This window comes from Typopeltis vanoorti, chromosome 8 (genome assembly GCF_054136105.1).
Source record: "Typopeltis vanoorti isolate ZY-2024b chromosome 8, IOZ_Tvanoo_1.0, whole genome shotgun sequence".
Classification (NCBI taxonomy): domain Eukaryota; kingdom Metazoa; phylum Arthropoda; class Arachnida; order Uropygi; family Thelyphonidae; genus Typopeltis; species Typopeltis vanoorti.
The window spans coordinates 53,497,509-53,523,386 of record NC_143556.1 but is presented as its reverse complement, the minus strand read 5'-3'; the positions used below and the strand labels follow the sequence as shown (position 1 = coordinate 53,523,386).

Sequence of the window (25,878 nt, the reverse complement as noted above, 5' to 3'; positions counted from 1 at the left end):
TCTTTCATTGAATGAAAGCTGCCGCTTAGCTTAATTACAGGATGCCTGAAACCAGGATACTTTGGCTGGTATTGCACCCCCCTTCAATTCGAAGATCTGCATTCTCAGCTGACAAATGAATGATGAACCACATCCACTATTTGGCCAGGCCACAGTGCTCCAAAGACTAAGATCCCAACATAGCTTCCTAACATCTGTTGAATCACCTAAAAACTCTCCAGAGACAAGACTTGAACAATGGCTTGCACTATACCCTGAGAATAATACTGGTATTCCAACAGCTGAACATCTTCAAATGGTGCCCACTTGGACTGGAATACTTGGAAAAGCCTCAACAGACTTTGAACAACAGGATGCTGCAAACAAAACCTCATCAAATGGGGCTACCTCACTGGATCAGATAATTGTGAGTGTGGGACAACCCAGTCCATGGAACATCTTCCTTCTTGTCCCCTTCTTCAATCAGCTTGTACAAAAGAGGACATTATATCCTGCACAGAAAGAGCAGTTGATTGCACAAGATACTGGAGGAACATCTGACCATATTTATTATATATAACTTATGTACAGTTTCTTCATATTTTACTTATTTCTTATATAATTCACCTACCCAATTTAAGCTGTTCTCATTTGTAATGTATCCTAATCTGTTGTAAATAATGTTGTACCACACTTACTACCGTACCACTTGTGTTTGGACATGAAATAAAATACAAGGTTATCCCATTGGAAGATATTCATATGAGTACTGAATGGATGAATGATGATGATGGGCTAGCAATATGGGACATAGCCAAACTTTTTGGTACTGACTTAACCCACACATGCATCATGATAGTTCAATATAATCAAATGCTCTGCTGGCAGGAACACTGCCTGGTTTAATAAGCCCCCCCCCCCCTCCCACACACACTTGACAAAGAACTTGAATGAATAGTGATAACTCAACTATTGGAATAGCCTCAAAAGATTTGAAGAAAGCCAATACCAATGGTGTTTGTCTTCAAATGAAAAAAAAAAAAAAAAGTGAAAATGGTGGAAGTATAAATACTACATAGACATAACTAAATTGAATAACTCTTGTAATAGATTTGGTATGAAGGTCAGCAATAAAAAGACAAACACAACGAAAATAGGCAGAATCGTTGAAAATGTCAACTGCGTTGTGAATGGAAAACCTGTGGAACAAGTAAAACATTTCAGCTACTTAGGCATGATTTTTAGTGAAGATGGTAAATTAAATATGGAAATAGACAACAGAATCAACAAAGCTGGCATGGTAGGAAGTCAATTGAATAAATTCATATGGAATAACAGAGAAATTAGTCAGAACACTAAATTAGCTGTATACAAGACAGTGTTCAAATCAGTTTTAACTTATGGATCTGAGAGCTGGGTCAGAAGTAAAACACTTGACCTCTGAGAAAGATTAGAGGCATGAACAAATGGCATCAATGGCAATATCATATTAAAAATGAGGATATTAGAAAAGAACTTGACATTGTCAGCATCCAGGAATGCGTTAGCAGAGCTAATTTCAGGTGGTATGGTTACTTAAACAGAATGGGCGAGGAAAGATTAGAAAAACAAATGTTCTCCCAGGTTGGCAGGAAAACGCCCCAAAGGAAGACCCAGTTATAGACGGATTGATACAGTGCAAAGTGTCTTAGACGATAGAAATATAAGATCTGATAATTTTGGAGTCTTGACATGTAATAGACTGATTTGGAAGAAAATCATAGATAGGAAGTTAGTAATGATGTAAATTTTTCATGTAGTACTATCATATCCTGTACACCCCTTGAGGATACATGGCAGGAATTTGATGATGACATAATTGGTATTTCCAAGACAAAAAACTAAAACAGGTGAGATTCTTCTAGATAATGAATGCAAGATGGTTTTATTAAAACAACAGTAAAGGAAGAACAGTTACAATATTCAACACCAATGAACTTCTTGAATGTCAAGCAATTTCAAATTCAGAAAAGTGTGGACAGATGACTTAAGACTGTGAAAGCACCATTAGTAAAGCCTTAGAAGAAAATTTTGAATCATTAGATGGTTTTATAGACATGAATCAAATCCACTCATCTAGAAAAATGTTAAAAAGCGGGATAATATAATAAAGGTAAGTATAGGCAGTCCTGCGAGCAGGCACATGTGTGCGTTGTCTTCTCTTCAAGAATTAGGCATTTTTATGTTTCTAGCCTCACTGGTCTTCCTCTATTTCTCTCTCTTTCCCTTTGGTCCACCTCTTTATTATCCAATATCTTTCCACCTTAATAGATGCAATTTTCATTTCTCCCTATATTTTTGATATTTTCATTTATATTATAAATATCTAGCTCTTTTCTGATGTCTTCATTTTTTATATGGTCCTATTTTGTGCATCCTTTAATTGCTCTTAAAAATCTCATTTCTGCACATGTATTTTACAGTTCACATTTCTGAACAATATAACAGAATGGGAGTGGCCATTACTTTATAAAATTTTAGTTGAATTTCTCATCTTGTTTTTGTTCAACGTTCTTTTAATTGTTCCAAAAATTTTCTGAAATTTCTCTATTTTTTCATCTATATCTTTAAGATATATTATTATGCAACCTAAATAATTAAATTGTGTCACCTGTTCTGTTATTTTATTTTCTATGACTATTTCACAAAATGGGGACATGGACAATGGAACTTATTTGTGTTTATGTTTATCATCTATATGAATCACACTATGAAAGAAAGTGGCATCAGGCCTGATATTAGAATTGGAGATGTCAAACTTAGCTCTTTGCTTTATGCAAATGACATTGTACTCTTAAACGCATCTAGTGCAAGTCTCCAGGATTCACTAACTAAACTGAATAATAGAGTAACAAATTTGGTATGAAAATCAAGTATAAAAAGACCAGAATTACGAAAACAAGCAAGAGCAGAGAAGACTTCAGCTGCATTCAGAATGGAGATCCTATAGAACAAGTAAAATATTTCAGCTATTTAAGCACAGTTTTAAGTGAAGATGGTAGGTTAAATCTGGAATAAGCAAAGCTGGCATGGTGGGTAGCCAACTGAATAAATTTATATGGAATAAGACAGAAATTAGCCAAAACACCAAACTAGCAGTATACAAGACAGTGTTCAAACCAGTTTTAAGTTATGGATCTGAGAGTTGGGTTAGAAATAAAGCACTTGATCAAAGACCACAGATATGATGGTTCTGAGAAAAAATATGGGAGTGAACCAATGGCATCAATGAGAGAATCATATTAAAAATGAAGATATTAGAAAGGAACTTGACATTGTTAGCTTTCAAGAATGTGGCAGTAGAACTAATCTAAGGTTCTATGGCCACTTAAACAAAATAGGTGAAGAAAGGTAAGCAAAACAGATGTTTGATGCTAAGATGGCAAGAAAGAGATCCAGAGAAAGACCAAGGTCTAGGTGGATTAATTCAGAAGAGGCTTAGAAACACAGAATGTTAGATATGCCAATATTAGAGTGCTCACAAATAATTGATTTGGAGGAAAATTGTTGATAGGTGATTAATAATAATGTAAACTTAATCTGTAGTGCTGTCATTATAATCTGAACATCCCTTGAGAGTGCATATCAGGAAATTGATGATAATGACTATTTTTGATCTAACATGATTAAATATCATGACTTTTGTTTACTTTTGTGAATTTTTTAAATTGTATTATTGGCTTATTTTGTTTATTTCAAAAAATGATTTTTAAAGATAATCTTCATTGTCTTGTAATAGAATCTGATCATCTGCATACAGCACTGTACTGATAACAGTTCTTCTGTTTAACTGGATACATTCTTTTATTCCTGTTTTCCATATTTTAATAATCTGATCAATATCATCATCATCAGCAAATTCCTGACATGTTCCCTCAAGAGGTGTACAGGATATGATAGTACTACATGAAAAACTTACATCATTACTAACTTCCTATCTACAATTTGCCTCCAAATCAATCTATTACCTGTCAAGATTCTAACATTATAAGATCTTATATTTCTCTTCTAAGGTGCTTTTTACTGTATCAATCCCCATCTATATCTTGGTCTTCCTCCTGCCAAACTGGCAGAGAACACTTGTTTTGCTAATCTTTCCTCTTCCATTCTTCTGTTAAAGTGTACCACCTGAGATTAGCTCTGCTAACACATTCCTAGCTAACAATGACAAGTTCTTTCCTAATATCCTCATTTTTAATGATATTGTCCCTGATGCCATCTGCTCAAATCCCTAATCTTTCTCAGCGGTCTCTAGTCTTTGGTCAAGTGTTTTATTTCCAACCCAGTTCTCAGATCCATAAGTTAAAACTGGTTTGAACACTGTTTTGTATACAGCTACTTTAGTGTTTTGACTAATTTCTCTCTTATTCCATATAAATTTATTCAGTTGACTTCCTACCATACCAGTTTTGTTAATTCTGTTATCTATTTAAATTAGCATCTTCATTAAAAATCGTGCCTAAGTAGCTGAAATGTTGTATTTGTTCTATAGGTTCTCCATTCACAATGCAATTGATATTTTTAATGCTTCTGCCTATTTTCATGCCATATCTATTACAACAGTTATTCAATTTAGTCAGGGAATCTTGCAGACTTGTAGTAGATTTATTTAGAAGGATAACATCCTCTGGATAAAGCAAAGAACTGACATTAACATCTCCAATTTCAATATCAAGTTTAATACCACTTTCCTTCATAATGTGATCCATATAGATAATGAATAACAGAGGGGATAATGTACATCCCTGTCTGACACCAGATTTAAAACATTAAACCATCTTCCTGTATTTCCTTCAATTCTAACTGCTGACTTACAACTCAAATAAAGACTAAGTATTGCTTGATATAATGCCCTATTGACACCATACAACAGTAGGGTTTTTGAGTAGCTTCTCTCTCTTGGCACCTTGTCATATGCCTTTTCCAGATCTACAAAACTTAAATACAGATCTTTGTTATATTCCTATGATTTCTCAACTATTTGTCATAAATCGAAAATCTGATCCTAACAGCCTCTATTTGGTCTGAATCCAGCTTGTTCTTCCCCAAGCTTCCTTTCCACAATCCCTCTCCACCATTTCTCAAATATACTTGCATAAATCCTGACAGGTATTTCTCAGTAGAGAAATACCTCTATAATTCAGTTTTATTTCCCTTTTTTATATATGGCTACTATGAGACCTCTACTCCAATCATCTGGAATTCGTCCCTCTGAACTATGCAGTGCAGCCAGTGAAAGATTTTTATACCTTCATTCTTGAGCATTTCTGGTCGAACATCATCTACTACAGCTGCCTTTCCACATTTCAGGCTTTTGATAGCTTTTTCTGTCCTGTCACTTATTGTTTCATTCAGCAGTTTTTCGAAGTAATTACTCCATACATCAAGGATATCTTTTTCTCCAGTTTCATGTCACCTTTCATTTCTAATTCGTTTTACAGCACTCGTTCCTCCATTTCTGAGCTTCTTCAACAACCCTCCAGAAATCTTGCAACCTTTTCGATATTTATTTTCTATGTTCTTACCAAAGACTTCCCATGACTTTTGTTTAGTCAGTTTATTCTCTAAGACCACAAGCTGACTTTTTCCCAGGAACTTTTAATAAGCTTTCTTCTTTTCCTTCACTGAATCTTTAACTTCCTGTGTCCATCATGGAGTTCTGATTTTTCTATCCTTGCAGACAACCTCACCACATGCCTCTCTGGTTGAATCAATCAGTGTCTTCTTCAGGGCTTGCCACTGAATCTCCAAGGTTTGGTTCCTGTTCTCAAACTCTTTCATTTTTTCTTGAATAATGTTTGTGTATTTTAGTCTATAGTTCATATCTGAGAGCTGATCAACTTTTATTCGCTTTAAAACTTTCTTATATGTTCTTCTTTTCAATAATGAAATTCAATTTTATCCTGCTCAAGACTAAATAGTGATCACTTTCAATTTCAAATCCTCTACACATTCTGGTGTCCTGCACCAGGGAGAAAACATCACTATCAACAACAACATAGTCAATGAGACTTTTCTTATTCCTTGCCTCTTCTCTCCAAAGGAATTTGTGCACATTTTTATGTTGGAACATTGTGTTAGTAATAACACAATGTGGAAGGTAATAACCATTCCATGTCCTGAGCAGAAATCCAACAGGTATTTGACATTATTATTAGCTTTCCTCTTTTCTCAAAATTTTCCCAAAATATTTTTGTAGGTCTGACAATCATTTCCTACTCTGCTATTTAAATCACCAAGGACCAACTTTTCCTTTTTCATTGTGTTCATTGCTTTATCTAAAGCCTCAAAAAAATTCCTCCACTTCTAAGAAGAATCTTCTGTGGGATCACTCTACATGATTTGAGTGTCATTCAAGCAGATTAGCTTCATATTTAGTATTGAATACTATGGCTACTCCTCCTTTTCCTTGACTGTCACTGCCTGAATATAACATTTTGTTTTCTCCATTCTGTTAGCATTTCTATTTTGGTAACTACTAAGTAATGACAAATTTCATTTCCTCTGTAAAAATATGCCTTACGCATGTAGCTAGTTTCTGCTTAGTAATGATATAATCAATTATATATTTGTTTTTTGTAGATTTTTAGATTTAGAATTATAGACTTGCCATTATTATTAGCTTTGGTCTTTTCTCCAAATTTTCCCAAAATATTTTTGTATGCCTGACAATCATTTCCTACTCTGCTATTTAGATCTCTAGCAAGGAACAATAGATAGATAGAATTATAGATTTGGTTTGAGGTTATATTGTAAGTGGTCATGTAAAATTAGTGATTTTTTTTTATTACTACTTGACACCTCCAGGGAGTCCAGAGACTCATCGAGGGAGGCATCTACTCTACAACTCTCTATCTCCACAATGAACCACAAGTACACCAACTCTGTCTACCACTAGTATTTTCAGACAATCACAAACATGCAAGCCAATGACGGGATTCGAACCCGAAACCTTTTGGCTGGAGAGGAGATACGCTAACCACTTAGCCATCCAGGCCAGAATGTTTTATTGTGTTTTTTCTTTAGAAAATTTGTGTATTATAATGTATTAGTGTAGATTTTTGTGTTTTTAGAGTATTTAGTATCTTTATAACATTTTTATTGTGATATTTATTGATACTGTCTGCACGGCACCCACACAATGAACAATGGCAGCAAAACCCACATCTTTCAATTTGAATTTAAGATTTTATTCAGTGCAGTGTGTGTGAAATTCATTCGTCAAGAAAATTAAAGAATATGTGGAAGGAAATTGAAACAAGGAAGAGAGAGAGAGAGAGAGTATGTATTGAAAAGTGTCTGTTAGGTGACGAAAACAGAACAAATACCAACAGTAAGATGGAAAATGATGTTATTAATGTCGAACGTGCAGCTGTGGAAATAGAGAACAAAATGGATACTAATAAAGAAATAGCGTGCTTAAATGTTATCCTTCATAGGAAAAAGCATGAAACTGAAAAATTGCAGAAGTGACAAGAGTTAAGCAGGGCTGAAAAAAAAAAAAAAAAAAAGCAGGTGATCCAAAGGAATAATAAAGACTGACCAAACAAACAAGAAACAAGTTAAAGAGAAAATTATGTATGGAGATTCAATGATCAGGGAAGTACTTAACGGAAGTATGAGAAAATCGTGTTTCCCCAGTGCAAAAATTCACGATATTATCCATGCCATCCGGATGCAAAAAGGTAAGCTGAAGGAAATGATTGTCTTGATTGGTACAAATGATTAAAATTGGTAAAAAAGAGAATTCAAGAATGGGCAGATAAAAATACGACACTGTATGAGGATCAACATGGCTTTGTGAATGGTCGGAAGTGGATAAGAGGGTGGCTGCTGGACAGATTAGAAACATTTTAGTTGCTTAAAGAATTTTAAAGAATAAATTCAGGTGAAATGTTTCATAGATTGGGTCTCCCACAATGAGTCTTCTGACTCCATGGAAGTGCCCGTATTATAATAATAATATGTTGTTCCTCTTGCCATTTCAAGTATATCTATATTATTTTTTTGAAAAAAAAAAAAGAATGTTATTTTAAAATGATTGAAAATACAGAATCCAATAGTTCTTGACCATTGTTCTTCATTCAAAGGTCTCCATATTTTCCTAAGACATTTGGGACTAGATTATCTCCAAATCTAGCATTAAGATCTCTTGCTATTAATATATAGTCATTTTTATTACATTTATTCTTCTTCAGGGTTACATACTCCTATAATATTTAAGTAGCTTCCATTTGTTTTTAATTTAACTGTTATAGTTTTATCATTTACAAAACTGTACTTTCGTATTCTATTTTTCCATTTATTATCGATTAAAGCATGTTGGTCCACTTCACTAAATAACATAGTAAAACTTTTGTTCTCTTTAATTTCTTTTCTGTTATCACAGTATATTAATATTTTTAGGTTTGTTGTTTTGCTAATTTTAAATCCTTTTTTATTATGCTTTGTACATTTCATGAGACAACTTTTAAAATGGCCAATTTTAAAGTTGACCCTTAAATAATGTGGGGGTTAGGGGCACAGACCCTCCCCCACACACACACATTGTTCGAAAATCCACGTATAACTTTTGACTCCCCAAAAACTTTACTAACAGCTATTATTGACCAGAAGCCTTACCAATAACAAAAATAATACATTAACACATATTTTGTATGTTATATGCATTATATACTATGTTCTTACAATAAAGTAAGCTAGAGAAAAGAAAATGTTATTAAAGAAAATCATAAGGAAGTGAAAATACATTTACAGTATTGTACTGTATTTTTCAATAAATTGTATTGTAAGTTTACATATTTGTTTACAAGATGAATCTTATATGATACAAAACACTGTACATGTTATATGCATTACTAACACTAGACAAAAATGAAAAGATAATGTGAAAAAGAAATTCATATTTATTTACAGGTATAACGATTTATTTAATGATATAAAGAAATCATTACACAATTGCTTTATGGCAGCCTAGAGCAATCAATACGATTGCTTCGTGGTAGCCAAGCCTATACACTAATGAATGAATCATTATAAAATTTTTATTTTATGCTAGTTAATTAATCAGTTAATTTTATGCGCTTATGATTTAATACTGCATCTTTATTTTTGTTTACATTTCTCTCAACTACGAATGGTGCTATGTATGGTCTGTAAGTGTTTGTGTAAGTTTTGATAAATTTTAACTTTCTACAACAAATTTGTGCATATTTTATGGTAGTAAATGATAAAATAGACCAGTATCTACATATATTTTATGTATTCATGACATGCCTAGCTTTTTGTTAATTTTTTATTTCTAGGCTATGCAATCTGCAAGCTTTTTTAAATTGTTGCAAATCTCCAAAAAATTTTCCAATATATTTATTCAAAAAAAAAACTGTGTATAATTGGACACGTGCAGTTCAAGGGTCAACTGTATATATATCTGACTTGCACAGATCATGGGAAAACAAGGACAAAATGTTTTGTAGATTACTGAAAAAAAAAAAAAAAATAGATACAATGAAAATGATACAATAAAAGTGATATAAAAATGAAGACAGGGATATTCTGGAGAATGTCTGGATTAACTATTCTGAAAAAGTATTAAATGAGAACAGTGACAAAAATATCCAGGAGGAATATACTCCTGAGTATATTCCTCCTGGATATTCTTCAGAACTGAAAGTATAAAAAGTTGTTATGCACACTTTTTTTTTTTTGAATAAATATATTGGAAAATTTTTCGGAGATTTGCAACAATTTTTTTACAGACATTTATACAGGAATAAATCACAAGGAATAATTAACTGCACTTCCCTTTTTGGCTGCAGGTAATCTATTGAGTAGAACTAAGCTACCTGTATTGTTGAGAGCAGCACACTTTTTAATGTCTGTAAAAAATTCTATCAGTGCAAATATGGATGTATAAAATTTTAGTGGTAAGTTTGTATAATTAAATAAATGACTGGAATATACTCAGTGGCATATGATGGATACTGCAGTGAGTGTACTATGGTAAGGCAACATTATTAAAAAAATCATTAAATTTATATTAAAAAACTTACTTTATTAATAGAAAAAACATTATATTTATACATTACTTCAGTCCTTTACTTCCGAGATGTAAATAAATATTACGTAAATTTGAAAAGACAGACTTTTTTTTACTGTCATTAACAATTTTTAACTTGACCTCAAATCCATGATTTAAAAAAGTGTACACAAAATATCTTCAACAGTGTTTTGAGTTAGAGAGAGAGAGAGGGAGAAGAATAAATATAAATATCAGTTATCTAACAGGAAACCACAAGTCATAATTTACTACACTTCTCTTCTTAGCTGCAAGTAATCTACTGATTAGAACTAACCTAGCTGTGCTGTTGAGAGCCCACATACTTTAATTCCCATGCAAATTTTAGTCAGTGCAAATGCACTAGTGAGTGAGAAAGTGTGCTGCTTAGTCTCTACTCACCTTCAACCATTAAAAATGCAGGCAGATGCTTTGTCAACAATGCTTGCCTTACCCGATTTACAGTAACACTATGAATATCTTCATATTCATAACAGTTCATAACCATTTCATGTAAATAACTGATGTAAACAAAAAATAAATTTAATTCAAGTAACTCAAAAATGATTTCATGAATTTTCCAGGAGTGCAGTATGCATCTAGCACACCTGGAATATACGCCCCCTATGTACTCTCATGGTACCTACCTATAAAAGGGCAATAATATGATAATTATAAAGGAATTTCCCTTATGAGAATTCTTTAGCATAAGATTTATACTACTTGGAAAGAGGTCAATGGACACCCCCATGGACAAGGTGCATTGTGTCATGTAACGAGTCACGTGTTTGTAGCCAGTATAAATTGGAGGAATATGATGCTCCCAAGTCAGCCAGTGCAACTGCGTCCAGGTGAAATGACTATGAGAAGGGGTTTGAAAGAGATGCTGTGATAGGATGCCATGTTGCAGGCTTATCTGTTCTGCAAACTATTGACAAATTGGGTCATCCCAGGTCAACAGTCAGTGATACCATACTGAGACAAAAGCACAGGAAGTCAAATGCAAGTGCTATTCGCAGTGGACAACCCACCACACTCACTGAACTTGACCGTAGGATACTAAAACGGATAATACATAAAAACTACAATTCATTGGCTGACACATTGAATGCAGAATTCCAGGCATAGACTGGAACATGAATTTGCACAAAAACATTCAGAACCAAGGCTCACAACATGGGTTTCCATGGTAGGCATGCTACCAATATGCAAGCCCCACATTATTCAAAGCAATATACAGCATCATCTTCAGCAGTGCAAAGAGCATGTACAGTGGGATGTGGAAGCTTGGAAAGCTGTGTTATCATGCTACACCCTATACCAGGCAGATGGTGGATGTGGTGGATGCCCGGTGAACATATCTTACCAGTGTTTAACATGAACCATGAAATTCGGAGGTGGTGGTGTGATGGTATAGTCCTGTTTTGGCTTGAACATTGAACTCCGAGAGTTATTTGGATATTCTGGACAATGTAATGCTTCCTACTTTGTGGCATTTCTATAGTCCTGACCATTGTCTCTTTCAGCAAGACAATGAACCGTGTCATAAGGCTGCTGCTGCTCTAACTGCATGGATTGTGGACATGAACGTCAGCACAGTTCACTGGCCTCCACAGAGTCCTGATCTCAACCCAACTGAGACTCCGAATGGGATGAATTGACACGTCAGGTGAGGTCAAGGGATGTCCACCCCATGACAGTCCAGGACCTCATTACATGCCCACAGGCAGCATGTAATGAGGTCCTGGACAAAATTTCCATTGATCGCTATCGTATACATGTGGAAAGTATGTCCCGTAGGATTGGTGCAATCACTGCAGCAAAAGGAGGCCCTACATCTTATTAAGGTGGGCACCGTGGCTGTTGGTTCATGATACTATGGTGTCTACTGACTTCTTTTGAAGCAGTGTATGTAAATAAACTAGAAAGAGGATCAGAATAGTGACTCTAGCTCCCTTCTTGATTATTGCAAAGAAACTTGAATATAAACAAGCTGAGGTCAGAGCAAACATCCAGACAAAATTTTAACATTAAAATAAACAGCCGAAACTCACAGGTGTATAACATGGATCTCTAAGTTTTGAAGACCTCAAAAAGTCATATTATAAGATGCCAAGAAAAAAATTATTCAAAACACCACATACAGGAGAAATGGACATCATACCGAGTAATGTATGAGCCAAAACATCACGTCCACCTACCTAGTTGAGTGTTGACTTTCCTCTGGCCAAGATAACTACTTGCTCATCTTAGCATTCACTTCACTAGACCAGAGAAGTTGTCCTGAGTTATTCTGGACCAACTAGGCAGAATAACGTCTCGATAGGTTTCAATAAGTAGGCATATTTAAATAATTATAATACCCAGAATTAACTCGTGTAAATTATTATTTATCAGTATCATTTTCACCTGAGTATCACAGGCATCTTCAATACAAAGCTGACTGTTCCATCAAGTTTTGTACTGAAAATGCCTATGATACTCAGGTGAAAATTATACTAATAAATAATAATTAATATATTAATTACAGTATTATAATTATTTAAATAGGCAGAATAACATTCTGGGGGTGAGTGAACAAGGCAGTGGTGTCAACCAATGGATGATGCAGTCCACATGACCTCACAAATGTTCGATAGGATTCAAATGAGAAGAATTAAGTGGCCAGAGAACACAGAATGCATTCCTCTAAGAGTTCAGATCCAGTGTGCCACATCGTTGATATATAGAGCAATATCTAGGCCAAAACACATCCCAGGTAAGAATTAGTGGTTAAGGTGAGTTCAATGGGGATAAGTAAATGATGTCTACAAGAACAATCTCTATACCAGAATATCACCGTAACTGCCTGTTTCCCACCAACTGTGAGTCTGGTTAGCCAGAAACAGGCTAGGTGGTCATAACATTTTGGCTCATACGTGTATAGTGTGTCTTAAGATACAAGCAGCAACTAGAACTAAATGGTGTACAAAAAGATAGTTTAATGAAAAATCACATGTAAGGCGGCAAAGTTATACATAATCTCCCCTGTTATTAATATATGTGAATCACATTATGGAAAGAAGTGGCATTAAACTAATATAAAATTAGATATATGAGGGTGTGCTGAAAACAATGAAGAAATATGTCAATTTCTTCATTGTGATAATCACCGTGAAGAAATTGACGTATCTTCTTATATATATCCTAAAAGAACTCATTATTACAATTTGATGAAACACGGGGGTTAAAGGGTTATACCAGGTGCTTTAATATAATTTTTGTTCTAGGTGTTCATCAGAACTTTTCAGCCTTCCCCCTTTGTATGTAACTCATTTTTTAAATATTTTGGGTACAACGTTATACTCTGCAATAAATCTCCTATACACCAATTAATTAACCTGGATAACAGTAATAAGTTTAGTATGAAAAATCAGTAATAAACAAACTACAGGCAAGACATAGCAGGAAACTGTATTCTCAATGGCAAATTGGGCCAGTGTACCGTGTATGTTAAATGCATGTGTTTTTCAGACCAGCATGCTGTTTTGCAGAATGAAAAACTGGAGCTAGGAAAAAAAAAAAAAAAAAAAAAAAAAAAAAAAAAAAAAAAACTGCCATCTCCATATGACGCCGGCAAATCATCTGCAGTTGAAAAGCCATTATAAAGGGTCTTTGCTCCTAGAGAATTTGAACCCAGAATTCTCAATGGTGAACCTAGAGAACAAGTAAAACATTGCTAATGATAGCAAATTAAATATGGAAATATATAACAAAAATAATCATGGCTGGTATGACAGGGAAAACCAGATGAAAAACACTACAGGAAACAAGAGAAACTAAAGCATCAAAGTAGTAGATTACAAGGCAATGCTCAAACTAATTTTAACACAAGGATTTAAAAATGGAACAACACTAACCATAGAAATCACAGTAAGAGTCATGGCAAAAATTAAGGAGAGTGAGTATACTGAAAATGAAGATATAAATGCTTAGATGTCTCTTTTAATTCTCTGAAGGAATATTAGAAAACAATTTAGAATTCAAGAACATGTCAGCAGAGTTAAGCTAAGATGATCTGGCCAATAAGACAAACATCTCCTTAACATAAGCAAAAAGAAATGCATTAGCAAAATGTGCAAAACATCTATTTGTATCAACAGGAGCATAAAATGATCAGAAGACTAAGATCCAGATGGATTCACTTAAGACTGGAACGAAAGGAAGGAATGGCAAATAACACAATTTCAAAGAGAAACCTGTCGATAAGCAGCAGTAATAATGAACATTTAATTGTGTTCACTATCACATTACTGCTCTGTGTATATATATATATATATATATATATCCACTGAGGGTATTTATTAAATATTAGGAAATTATAAGTATATACACCAGCAAAAAATTTTACAAACTTAAAAATTTTTAATTTTATATGGATTTGTTGAAATGTGGTTGATGTTCTCATTGTCTTAATAACTGAAAGTAATGACAGAAGTTGAATTTTTCCAGTAAAGATAGATCTCTTCAGTTAAAAAAAAAATACTGTCATTATTACTTTCAGTTACTGAAAAATTTATATAAATTAAAAAAATTATACTTACTTTCAAAATTTGATTCATGCTGTATATCAGAACTTTCCTTTGGTTTTTTAAGTTTTTTTATTTCAACATGTCCCCTACAGTTTTCACATTCATCATCTGTGTCTGAAGAACTTTCTCCAAAATTTCTTGGTTTTTCATATATACAACAACCTAAAAAATTCATTGTATTAACTTCTTAAAACAAAGAAAAATTGTCGAATCAAAAAAGTCAAATTTAAAAAATGGAGAAATCCATCAAATTGATCAAATCAAAAGGCATTAATAAAAGGTAAATAGAGGTTACTGTGCAAGAGCTTAAGCAATACAAACCAAGGCAACTAATGCAAAAGGCCATTTCTCGAAAGCTCTCATTAAGTTCAGTAACTTTTAATCTTCAAAAGACAAACATTACTTGCCTATATAGTTATAACTTAACAATGGTTATTATAATTGCTACTCTTCAATGGCAAGCTGAAATGAAACCTTATCGGCTTTTTTTTGCTTTTTTTTCTTCAATGACCATTAAATTGATTTTTCCCTTCCCATAACCATAACTAGAATATCTAACAAGATTAATAGACGGCAACAATTTTAAAACCCTATATAAGCCTAAGGGAGATAACAGAAAAGGAAATATTGAACTTCTACCCTTCAATGTTTCACCTCTCTCTCACACACACAGATGTTATCACCTAAAGCTGACCTCTTGTCATTAGTCTTCTCCTCCAACTCTTGTCTAGATGTTTTACTATAGATTTCTGATCTTATGCTAGCCTGATTAGCCAAGTGGTTAACATATTCACTCTTCAGGCTAGTTTCTAATACCACCATGGTTGTGGATGTTTTGTAAATATCTTTAGATGGTCAATACATCTTGCCTGTTGTGACACCACCACCATTCTGCTTATTGGAGACCTCAATTGGTTTGAAGAAGTTACTTGGTCTCTAAAGCACAATGTTTGGATTATTAACTCTTAGTCCACAAATAGTACTAATACAGGCTAATATACACTACAGACTAAGAGCCTTTCATGGGTGGGATTTAGATATAGAAAAAAAAATTCTCCTAGTCCAGATATTTCCCATCAATTGCACTAAAAACTCGTGCTCTGCTACAGAAATAACAGCCATCCTGTAGTGTCTATACAAGATCTATCTAACCAGCATAATGTAAAGCAATGTTATATCCAGCTTTACCTAAATTTCTTGAACAGAAATCACTGCCATGACACTCTCAGTAAAGAGAGTGCACTCACTGAGTGTTCCCAAGACATGCATGTTTTGGGATTTCAGAACATTTTAACAATTTTTATTCTTAAAAGCAAATGACAGCGACAATTTAACAATTTTTTTAAGGTGGTGAACTGTTTATTTACCTAGTTATGATGTCTCCCCTCAAAAAATGGTGCTATTTACTGTTTTCAAAAGCAAAATTACAATAATGACAAAGAAATTTAATTAGTCATTACGATTTGAAACTTACGCCTACCAGTTTTGCACATCTACAAAGAACTGGTGGCTTCATCACAGTGATAAACATCAAAAATATATAAATAAATACAAAGTTTTCCAAATACTGAAGAACCATTACAAGAAAAATAAATTCATGCTAACAAATAAATATAAAGTCACATGGTATGCAGTAGATATCTACTGTTAACAAATGAAGATTATTAGCCACGTTGAAGGTTATAATGTTAAAAGAATTAACAAGCTATTTCCATATGTCACTTAATTTAATTTCTTGGTTTTTCGGCAATCCATGTAAATGGATGATCAACTGATTCCTTTAGAAGTCTGGAATAAAAATTTTCTTCTAAATAAGACATGGTTGAAACATTCCAATCAACATCATGGATGATCAGACCTTTTTTAGTTGTTGTATGTATTTTAGTCATAAAACTTTTCTTTTAGATAAAAGCCAAAAAAAAAATATCAGTGAACCTAAAAATATTTTTGGATTTTAACATGACATTTAGCACTACTGAACTTTTGCAAAGTTTTTTTTTTTTTATGTAGTGGAATGTGCTTATGTATCAATTTATATATATATATTTTTTTTTTTTTTTTGAACAGTTTTCAAAAAAAGAATCTAAAATTTTTTTTATTTTTTTTCATTTTTTATAAGCAAAGTATAATTTATAGTTGTATTTATCTTAACATACATATTTTCTTATAAAAAGGAAAAATCACAAAAGCATTTCTTTATATATTCTTTATTAGAATACCATATGTAATATCATAATAGCAATATTTACATAAATTTATAGAAAAAACATAAAAACCTGGTCTCCATTACTTGTCAATGTGATTTTTTCAGTCCCAATTAATCTGAGCAGACTGTATAAGTAAAAGCAATTTACTTTTTTTATTTATGCAATCCATCCTACTTTATCAACAGGTATTTTTCAGTCAGTTTATACTGCATTAATATTAATAAATATAACAAGCATGTACACATACATGCAAAAATTATCGACCTTATCTTAATTCCTGATAGTATTATATGACGTCACTTGTGTACTAAAATGGAGACAGCAGGGATTGACTGAAATTAATATGAAGAGTTTATTAAAGCAATAAAAAAAAAAAAATACACATACATACATACAGTACTACCTTGCTTTACAATGATCCACTTATACGTGCTCTTCAATTATGATCTATGCTTACTTATACAACACTGCATTTGCTCGTATGATGCTTTTAGCAACATGATGTTCCCGTGAATCAACCAATGCACAATTTTCATGGACTAAAAGTTTGATTATGACATCATTGCTCACTGCATCTCTCTCTGTGATTTGGTGTTTAGCTGCGAGTTATAAAATGGTTTATAACTATTATTTTATTTTATTGTTAATAATGGCAGATAAAATTCTAAGAAGAGTGTTGTTGTTGCTCCAGATGAAAAGAAGATGCATAAACATTATATAAGCTTAAATTGATTAAATTTAGCAAAGTTAGTCTGTGTGCTATAACAGGCCACAAGCTAATTTCCGCAAATGTCACAATCTTATTGCTGAAATGCTGAAAAAACCAAACTTGAAAATACTAAATTTTTTTGTGGGGGAGAAAAAGGAAGTGATTCACTATATGACGGCAGTCTGGAACCAACGTGTTTGACCAGGTTATGCCTTTGTTTGTGTGTGTAAATATAATACATATATGTATAATAGAAATATATACATATATATAAATATTTACTGGATGTTCACTTCAAATTATAAATATTTTTCAAATGTTGCAAAACAATATGTATCTTTTCCAATGGTAATAGTTGTTTTCTATATATTGTTAGACTATATAAATGGTGCTCATGCTACTTTTTTTTTTTAAATCATATGCTTAAATTTAAATACCATCCATTAATACAATGCTCACTGAATTCATTACATAAGTTAAATAAGTACTATTTAATGTATTAATATAAATCATCATAAATGAAAAGACATCAAAATTTTCACTAGATGTTAGAGTTCACAGAGGATATGAAATAAGCAGTGACCACTTCCTTGTTAAATTCAATAAAAGAAAAAAACTGAAGATCTGGGATGATACAATCAAAGAAATAATCAAAAAGAAAAAAGAAGCCTATCACAAATGGTTAAGCAGTAAAAGATTAGAAGATGAAATAGAATATCAAAGAATAAGAGCCATAGCTAAAAGAGAAGTCAGAAAAAGACAGAGAATCATGGAATAAATTTGTTTCTAATTTAGAACATGATTTATATAAAATAAGACCCAATGTATATAAGATTTTGAAACACCTAAATGCAGATACCAAAGAAAACATAAAATTAAACACTGAATTGAAATTAGAAGAATTTCTAAATTACTACACAGAACTGTGGACAGACAAATATTTTAAAAAAGACAACTGGCAAACAATTAACGAAAATGAAAAGGAAATAACTGAAGAAGAATTAGAAATCAGCCTGAAAGAAACAAGAAACGGAAAATCACCTGGAGAAGATAAGCTGGGTTCAGAACTATATAAATACGCAGGAACAAGATTCAAAGGAAGACTCTTATTATTTTTAAATAAAATTTACTCAACTGGTATCCCCCCCAATAGAATGGAAAAAAGCAATTGTGATTCCTATCTTTAAGAAAGGTAATAGAGATAACCCTAAAAACTATAGAGGTATCAGTATACTAAATTCATGTTACAAAATATACAGCAGAATCTTAAATAACAAACTAATGAAATATTCCGAAAACTTTATTCTAGAGGTACAAAATGGATTTAGAAAAGGACGATCATGTATAGACCCAGCCTTCTGCCTAAAATTAATAACAGAGAAAAGAAGAGAATATAATTTAGAAACACATATTGCATTTATTGACTTTGAAAAAGCATTTGACAAAGTTAAAAGAAACATATTATTTAACATATTAAAAGAAAGACAAATACCAAATAATATCCTAAAAGCTGTCACAAGTATATATGAAAATAATCAAATACAAATAAGATTAAATCATGAGCTATCATATACAAGAGAGATAAACCAAGAGGTCCGACAGGGATGTCCCCTCTTAACTATTTTTAATATCTACTTAAATGCAATAATAATAAAATGGAGTAAAAATTTACATCAAGGAATTAAACTTTCACCTACAGTTAACTTAAACACTCTCCTCTTTGCAGACGACCAAATAATAATTACAAATTCTGAAGATAACTTACAGAAAGCTATTTTAAATCTAAATGAGATATCCAAAGATTATGGTATGATAATATCAATGGAAAAATCAAAAACTATGGCTTTTAAAGGACAAGATCCAGCAAGAACTAAAATAGTATTAGATAACAAGATCTTAGAACAGGTGAATTCATTTAACTACCTAGGATGTATGATCACTTATGAAAATGAAAAAGATATAAACATAAAAATTGCAAAATATTTAAAAATAACAGGAGTAATTAACTCTATATTTAAACCAAACCTAGTTCAAAAACAAACCAGGCTAGAAGTATACAATACATTAGCCCTACCGGTCTTAATGTATGGAAGCGAAATCTGGACAATAAAACAAAAAGACAAACAAAGATTAACAACAGCAGAAATGAAGTTTATGAGAAAAACTGCAAAGTATACCCTATTTGATCACAAAAGAAACGAAGATATTATGAAAGAATTAAACCAAGAACCAGTAATTGAAAAAATTAAAAAATATAAACATAGATGGATGGAACACGTTCAAAGAATGAAAACAGAAAGATTACCAAAACAAGCCTTAAAGTACAAGCCATTAGGAAAAAGAAAACCAGGACATCCTCTTAAACGATTCAACGATGACTTCTAAGGCCAGAACAGGCCATACTAGGCCCTAAATCCTTGATACGTATGATGATGATGATGAATATAAATCATCAAGTATACTTGTTAAAAATACTTATATTCTACTATTGAGCTGAAGTATATACCAGTCAGTTTTATTTATGAGTTCTAATTCAAAAATCATATTTCATATACACACTAAAATACTGGATATCTGAGAAAAAAAATCAACTTTAATGACTGAAATGGCATTCAGTTACTAAGTTCATTAATTGTACTGACCCAATGTTTTCCTTTTCAAAAATCAGCATGAAATTATTTCAAGTTTGAGTAGTGCCACTGATAGCTTGTAAACATAAGTAATCATATGATCAATCAATCAGAATGTTGTTAAAGGGTAAAGTACAGCATGTATGTAGCATAAGGAATTTTAAGTCAACTGTAGTGGCAAAATCATTGTGTATGGAATGTACTGACAATTCAGGATGATGCATATTCAAGTAACTAAGTAACTCTTAAAATCTGAATGGCTCAAATAAGCTGTCTCTAGTTGAACATCAGTTAATTTTTTTTACCCAACTGATGCAATAACATCTGATTATGTTGTATTATATGTGTTTGTATCTATGTTTATACATACAGAGAATAATAATAATAAAAATAAATAAATAAATAATAGAAGAATTTTATAATATTAACCCTGTCAAATGGTCAGCTAATTTCCAGCCCATTCTCATTCTTTCAGCACACGAGTAGATATGGAAGACACCAGAGGAAGGCAAGGAATTAGATCAGAATTCACATTTTGTTCTTCACATTTAACAGTTATGTGGCAACTTCCTAACAGCTATTAATTTCATTCCTTAAATTGCCCACCAATACAACAATTATCTTAACAAAAACTTCTCACAGCAGAAATTACACATCTCTAAGTATGTCCACCTAACTGGCACAAAAGTAAACAAAGATTGTTCTTACTAACAACAGCATTCCAGACAAAGTTGTTCTCTGTTAAAAACCAAATTAAAAAAAAAAAATGATTTGGCTAAAATAAATTCTGCCAAATCAGACAGGATTAAAAAAATTAACAATTACCGTTAGCCTTTCTGGAAAGAAGCACATTACATCATTAACTTCCTCTGCTTCTAACAAATTAGGCATTCTTTACCCCTCTAGGATAGTACTTCTCACCCATTCAGATATGAACTCTATACAAATCCTCCAACTATTAGAATACTGTGCATATATTTCAGCTTGTACACAAAAAAAATCATCTCGCTTTATCTCACAGATTATCTGTTTCAGCTCTGTGTCTTATTTACAGGTATGCCAGCAAGCCTAGTTGTCCATGTGAATAGCATACCTGTTCTTCAGCTAGCAGAACATTCACAAATATCTGTGCCAGGGTTTTATCTGGAGATGGTGTCATTGTGATGGTTCCAAGTTACAAGAGTTATAAGTTCAGGTTACAAGAGCTACATACTGGTCCAGGATACAAGAGTGTACAGAGGATTTGAAATTGGAAGTGATCATCATTTAGTTTTAACTAGGATAAAAATGAATATCCCACTGAAAAGAATAGTATGTAAGAGAGTTTTAAAAATAATTAAAGTTGAGCAGCTTTTACAGGTAAACTGCAGACTCAACTATATAAACATTACTGAAGAAAAAAATGAAACTGTTCGAAAACAAGAACCAAACCTTAGGGTCTCAGTGGCAAACTGAAGAAAACATTGAATGATTCAGTTAGGGAGGTATGTGATGAAGTTGTCTGCAAGGAGAGAAAAATAAGAACCCCATGATAAATTTAGTTTAATCCTTTATCCAAGTGTGAGCAAACAAAGTTTGCGCCTGAAAATATCTTCAGGACTATAGCAAGGTGGTGCAACTGTTGGCAACTCGAAGCAAAGGTGGACCAAGCTCTCATCAATCCTGTATCTCCCACCATGCAAAGCACATGTCCTTGCGGATATGTATAATGCTATGCATTGAGGGAAGGGCCACTACCCAGATCGGTTTCGACCTTTATTGAGGTCTTGTCAGTGGGAGGCAGACCCAGAGGTGGTGACACTAAGGCAGAAGCAATAGAGAGGTCATATTTATCTATATAGACCTATTTTACCTATATTTACCTATTTGCACCACCTTGCTACAGTCCTGAAGATATTTTCAGGTGCAAACTTTGTTTGCTCACACTTGGATAAAGGATTAAACTAAATTTATTATAATCTAACCAAGTGCAAAATAAACTTCCAACATCTTTCTCTAAATCCAGAGTAATTTAATAATAAGGTGGTACACCGGTTGGCAACTTCTCTATTGCTTCTGCCTTAGTGTCACTACCTCTGGGTCTGCCTCCCACCGACAAGACCTCAATAAAGGTTGAAACCGGTCTGGGTAGTGGCCCTTCTCTCAATGCATAGCTTTATATGACCACAAGGACATGTGCTTTGCATGGTGGGAGATACTGAGACAAGGAGTGATGGTCCACCTTTGCTCCAAGTTGCACCACCTTGCTACAGTCTGAAGATATTTTCAGGTGCAAACTTTGTTTGCTCACACTTGGATAAAGGATTAAACTAAATTTATTATAGTCTAACCAAGTGCAAAATAAACTTCCAAGAACCCCATGATAGACACAAGATGCTAAAGAAGCAGTCCTGGACAAGAAGAAAGAATACCAAAAGTTCCTAGCAAGTAGGTAAGGGCAGGGATATAGGTTCTCTGACCTGTCATGCATAAGATCAACAAACAGTTGAGCACTGCAAGGTCAAAAAGAAGGGGAATAGTGTACTGTCATGAGTAAAACTATGGATAAGTTTCAATATTAATATGAATCCTACCCACAAAAGACCGTTAGCTTATAGTACATTAGGCTTATTACTGTGGGTGAGTTAAGCATTATATAATAATCCGAAACACTGTCCAGGAACCAAACAAGGAACGTTTTCAAGCCACTTCAGATTACCATTAAACAGAGTGGTAATCTCACTCTGGGTGATGAAATTCATCTTCAAGAAATTCATGATGAAATTCATCAGTTCAAGACATTCACAAAACCTCCATTCTTACAGTAGTTTTCATCAAACACATAGCATGTTAGTTTGAGAGTGGCTATATGCTAACCACCAAGGACAACTACTGGAGGAAGAGTATGAGTGAAAAAACAGAACCCTGGAGTACTTATTCTGGCAATGAAGAAATCAAAAGAGGAAGCAAACCAAATGATATGTAGCGAATGACCTGAGAAGATAATAAAATTAGTTTAATCCTTTATCCAAGTGTGAGCAAACAAAGTTTGCTCACACTTGGATAAACAAACAAAGTTTGCTCACACTTGGATAAACACCTATAGGAGTTGCCATTTGGCAACTCCTATAGGTGGAGATGACCTACTAATGCTTCTGCCTGGTATTTCCACTAGGGCCTAGCTCCCACTGAAGAGACCTCAATAAAGGTCGAAACTAGTCTGGGTAGTGGCCCTTCCTTTAATGCATAACATTAGACATATCCGCAAGGAGATGTGTTTTGCATTATAGGAGATACTGAGTTAGGAGTGTTGGTAGCTTTCTCCACCTTTGCAACGAGTTGCCCTGGTGTTGTATCACTTTACCCTAGTCCTGAAGATACTTCAGGCGCAAACTTTGTTTGCTCACACTTGGATAAAGGATTAAACTAATTTTATTATACTCTAACCAAGTGAAAAAATAAACTTTCGACCTGAGAAGAAACTGGCAATCTACTGCAAAGGAACACCATAAGATGGTAACTTTGTATATAGGCCTCTATGCCAGATCTGATTAAATGTCATCAAAATGTAAAAAGCAACCACACAAGTTTATCCAAACCATGACTTGTGTCCAAACATGGAGATGGCTAGAAGACCTGCTGCAAAACAAAAATGGTAGAATCCACATCAATGACTTATCAATTGACTCCCAAGTGAAAAAGTTAGATGATTACCTTCTATGTTGTTTGTCAGATTATTAACGTAAGAACAACAGAAAGATAGTCTTATGGCTGACTTTTATCTCCTTTTTTTTTGGAAGGGGGGGGAGAATTAGGATGAATATGTTTGTCTACAAGTAGATGAGTACAAGTGTCTGCTTACTATGATGAATTTGGACCAAAACACTTCGCAACAGGAAAGTTTCAAGATCAGCAAGTAGGAAACAGTTTCCCCACCCCCAGAAAAATTACACAATGTAGATGTATGCTGCTGTTATGATATAAAAAAAAGCTTTGTAACTTTTTTTTCTCTCAAGAAAATATGTATGATAACATAACTGTGAACTGCACTTTGATTTAATATAAATATATAAATCTGGAAAAAATTTAACAAAAAATTTAAATTAAAAATGTCTTTTGGAAACTTGCTCAAAAAAATGAAATACAGGCAGTCCCTGACTTATGTAAGAATTGCATTCTGAAAACTTTACATAACTTGAATTTTATGTACTTCATGTTTAGTCTCTTTGCCCATTAAAATTGGATTCAATATGAAATTATTAATGCTTACTATTAATTACTGTGCAGAATCAAGAGGAAGTAGCAGGTAAATGGAAAAGATGGAAGAGAGTATTGGAAGAGAGAGGTATGAGGTTGAGCAGAAGTAAGACAGAGTACATATGTTGCAAAGGGGATGACAGACAAGAGACAGATCTGGAGCTGGAAGGAAATGTCAGCAGGAAGGTTAATGACTTCAGATACTTAGGTTCAACAGTGAAAGAGGATGGAGGGGCTGAGAAGGAAGTGGGATGCAGGATACAAGCTGGATGGAGGAACTGGAGAGAGATGGCTGGAGTGCTATGTGGAAAAATCTACAGGACAGTGGTGAGACCAGCTATGACATATGCTATGGAAACTGTGGCCCTGAGGAAAAATAACATCAGCAGGATAGAAGTAGCAGAGATGAGAATGCTTAGGTGGATGTGTAGTGTGACCAGAAAGGATTGTCTGAGAAATGACTATGTAAGAGGAACGGTGAAATGAAAATTACAAACATAGAAGCGAAGTACAGGAGGCAAGGTTGAGATGGTTTGTTTATGTGATGAGTAGGTGGGAAGAAAGGTCATGGATGTCAGCAGACATCCGTGACCTTTCTTTCCATGCAGATGAATGTCTGCTGACTCCATCTGCATGTCTGTCTCCATTCTCCAAGGTAAATGGATGTCAGCAGGTCTCCTGGTGTGTCCATAAAATAACAAGTTTTCCAAGAACAAGGAATTTTGTAAACACCTAGAACAGAGACAAGGGAGTGAAATTTAAGGAAGATGATAAGGACAGTCACTTCATATGATGTTTGAAAGCAGTGCAGAGATTAAATAAAGTTCTGGCTAATTTTTCTGAGGTGTTGAATATACCAAGAATAGCATTATTGCAATCTGTATGTTATGTTGAGAGGGTTGCAAAATGATGGGAGGAACATATTTCATTGTTCACATCCTCAACATACTGATTATACTAGCACTATTCTCCTTTATGCTAGCACTATTATGTAGGGCACCCCAGAAAAATATCCAGAAACTTTAAAGAAATTAATCTCTGCACTGCTTTCAAGCCTCATCCACTGTTCTAGAGATCCATTCCTTCCCTCTCTCTCTGCTCCTGATGTTCATAAGATTCTTTGTTCTTGCAACTTGTGGACAAACTGGGAGATCTGCCAACATCCACCTTGGAAAACATAAGAAATACATCCACTTCCACAACTCCAGTAGGTCAAGTGTAGCTGACTATGTTTTGGATATCTTGCACACAATCAATAGAAACAAAACTACTATGCCTTCACAACAGCTAATTTTTTTAGACATTTTTTAGAATCAGCAGCAGAATTAAAAAAAAACCTAACCTATCTAAATAAACATGGTCATGTTAAACTTCTCAAGATTTGAGAAACACTAATTCTAAGACTTCCCACCCAAAGCCACAAACACTCATAGAAGACATCTCTCTTAGG

At 33.5% G+C, this 25,878-nt stretch overlaps 1 protein-coding gene across 4 annotated transcripts in view; it reads right to left on the bottom strand.

Moving 5' to 3' along the window:
* The window catches only part of LOC150103997 (uncharacterized), a 72,500-nt gene that overhangs the window by 31,095 nt on the left and 15,527 nt on the right, over positions 1-25,878 (bottom strand). For all 4 annotated transcript variants that reach the window (XM_090396667.1, XM_090396668.1, XM_090396666.1 and 1 more), the window contains exon 4: positions 14,659-14,808. In XM_090396667.1, coding sequence (XP_090252793.1) covers positions 14,659-14,808 — 150 coding nt within the window. The remainder of the gene's footprint in view (positions 1-14,658; positions 14,809-25,878) is intronic.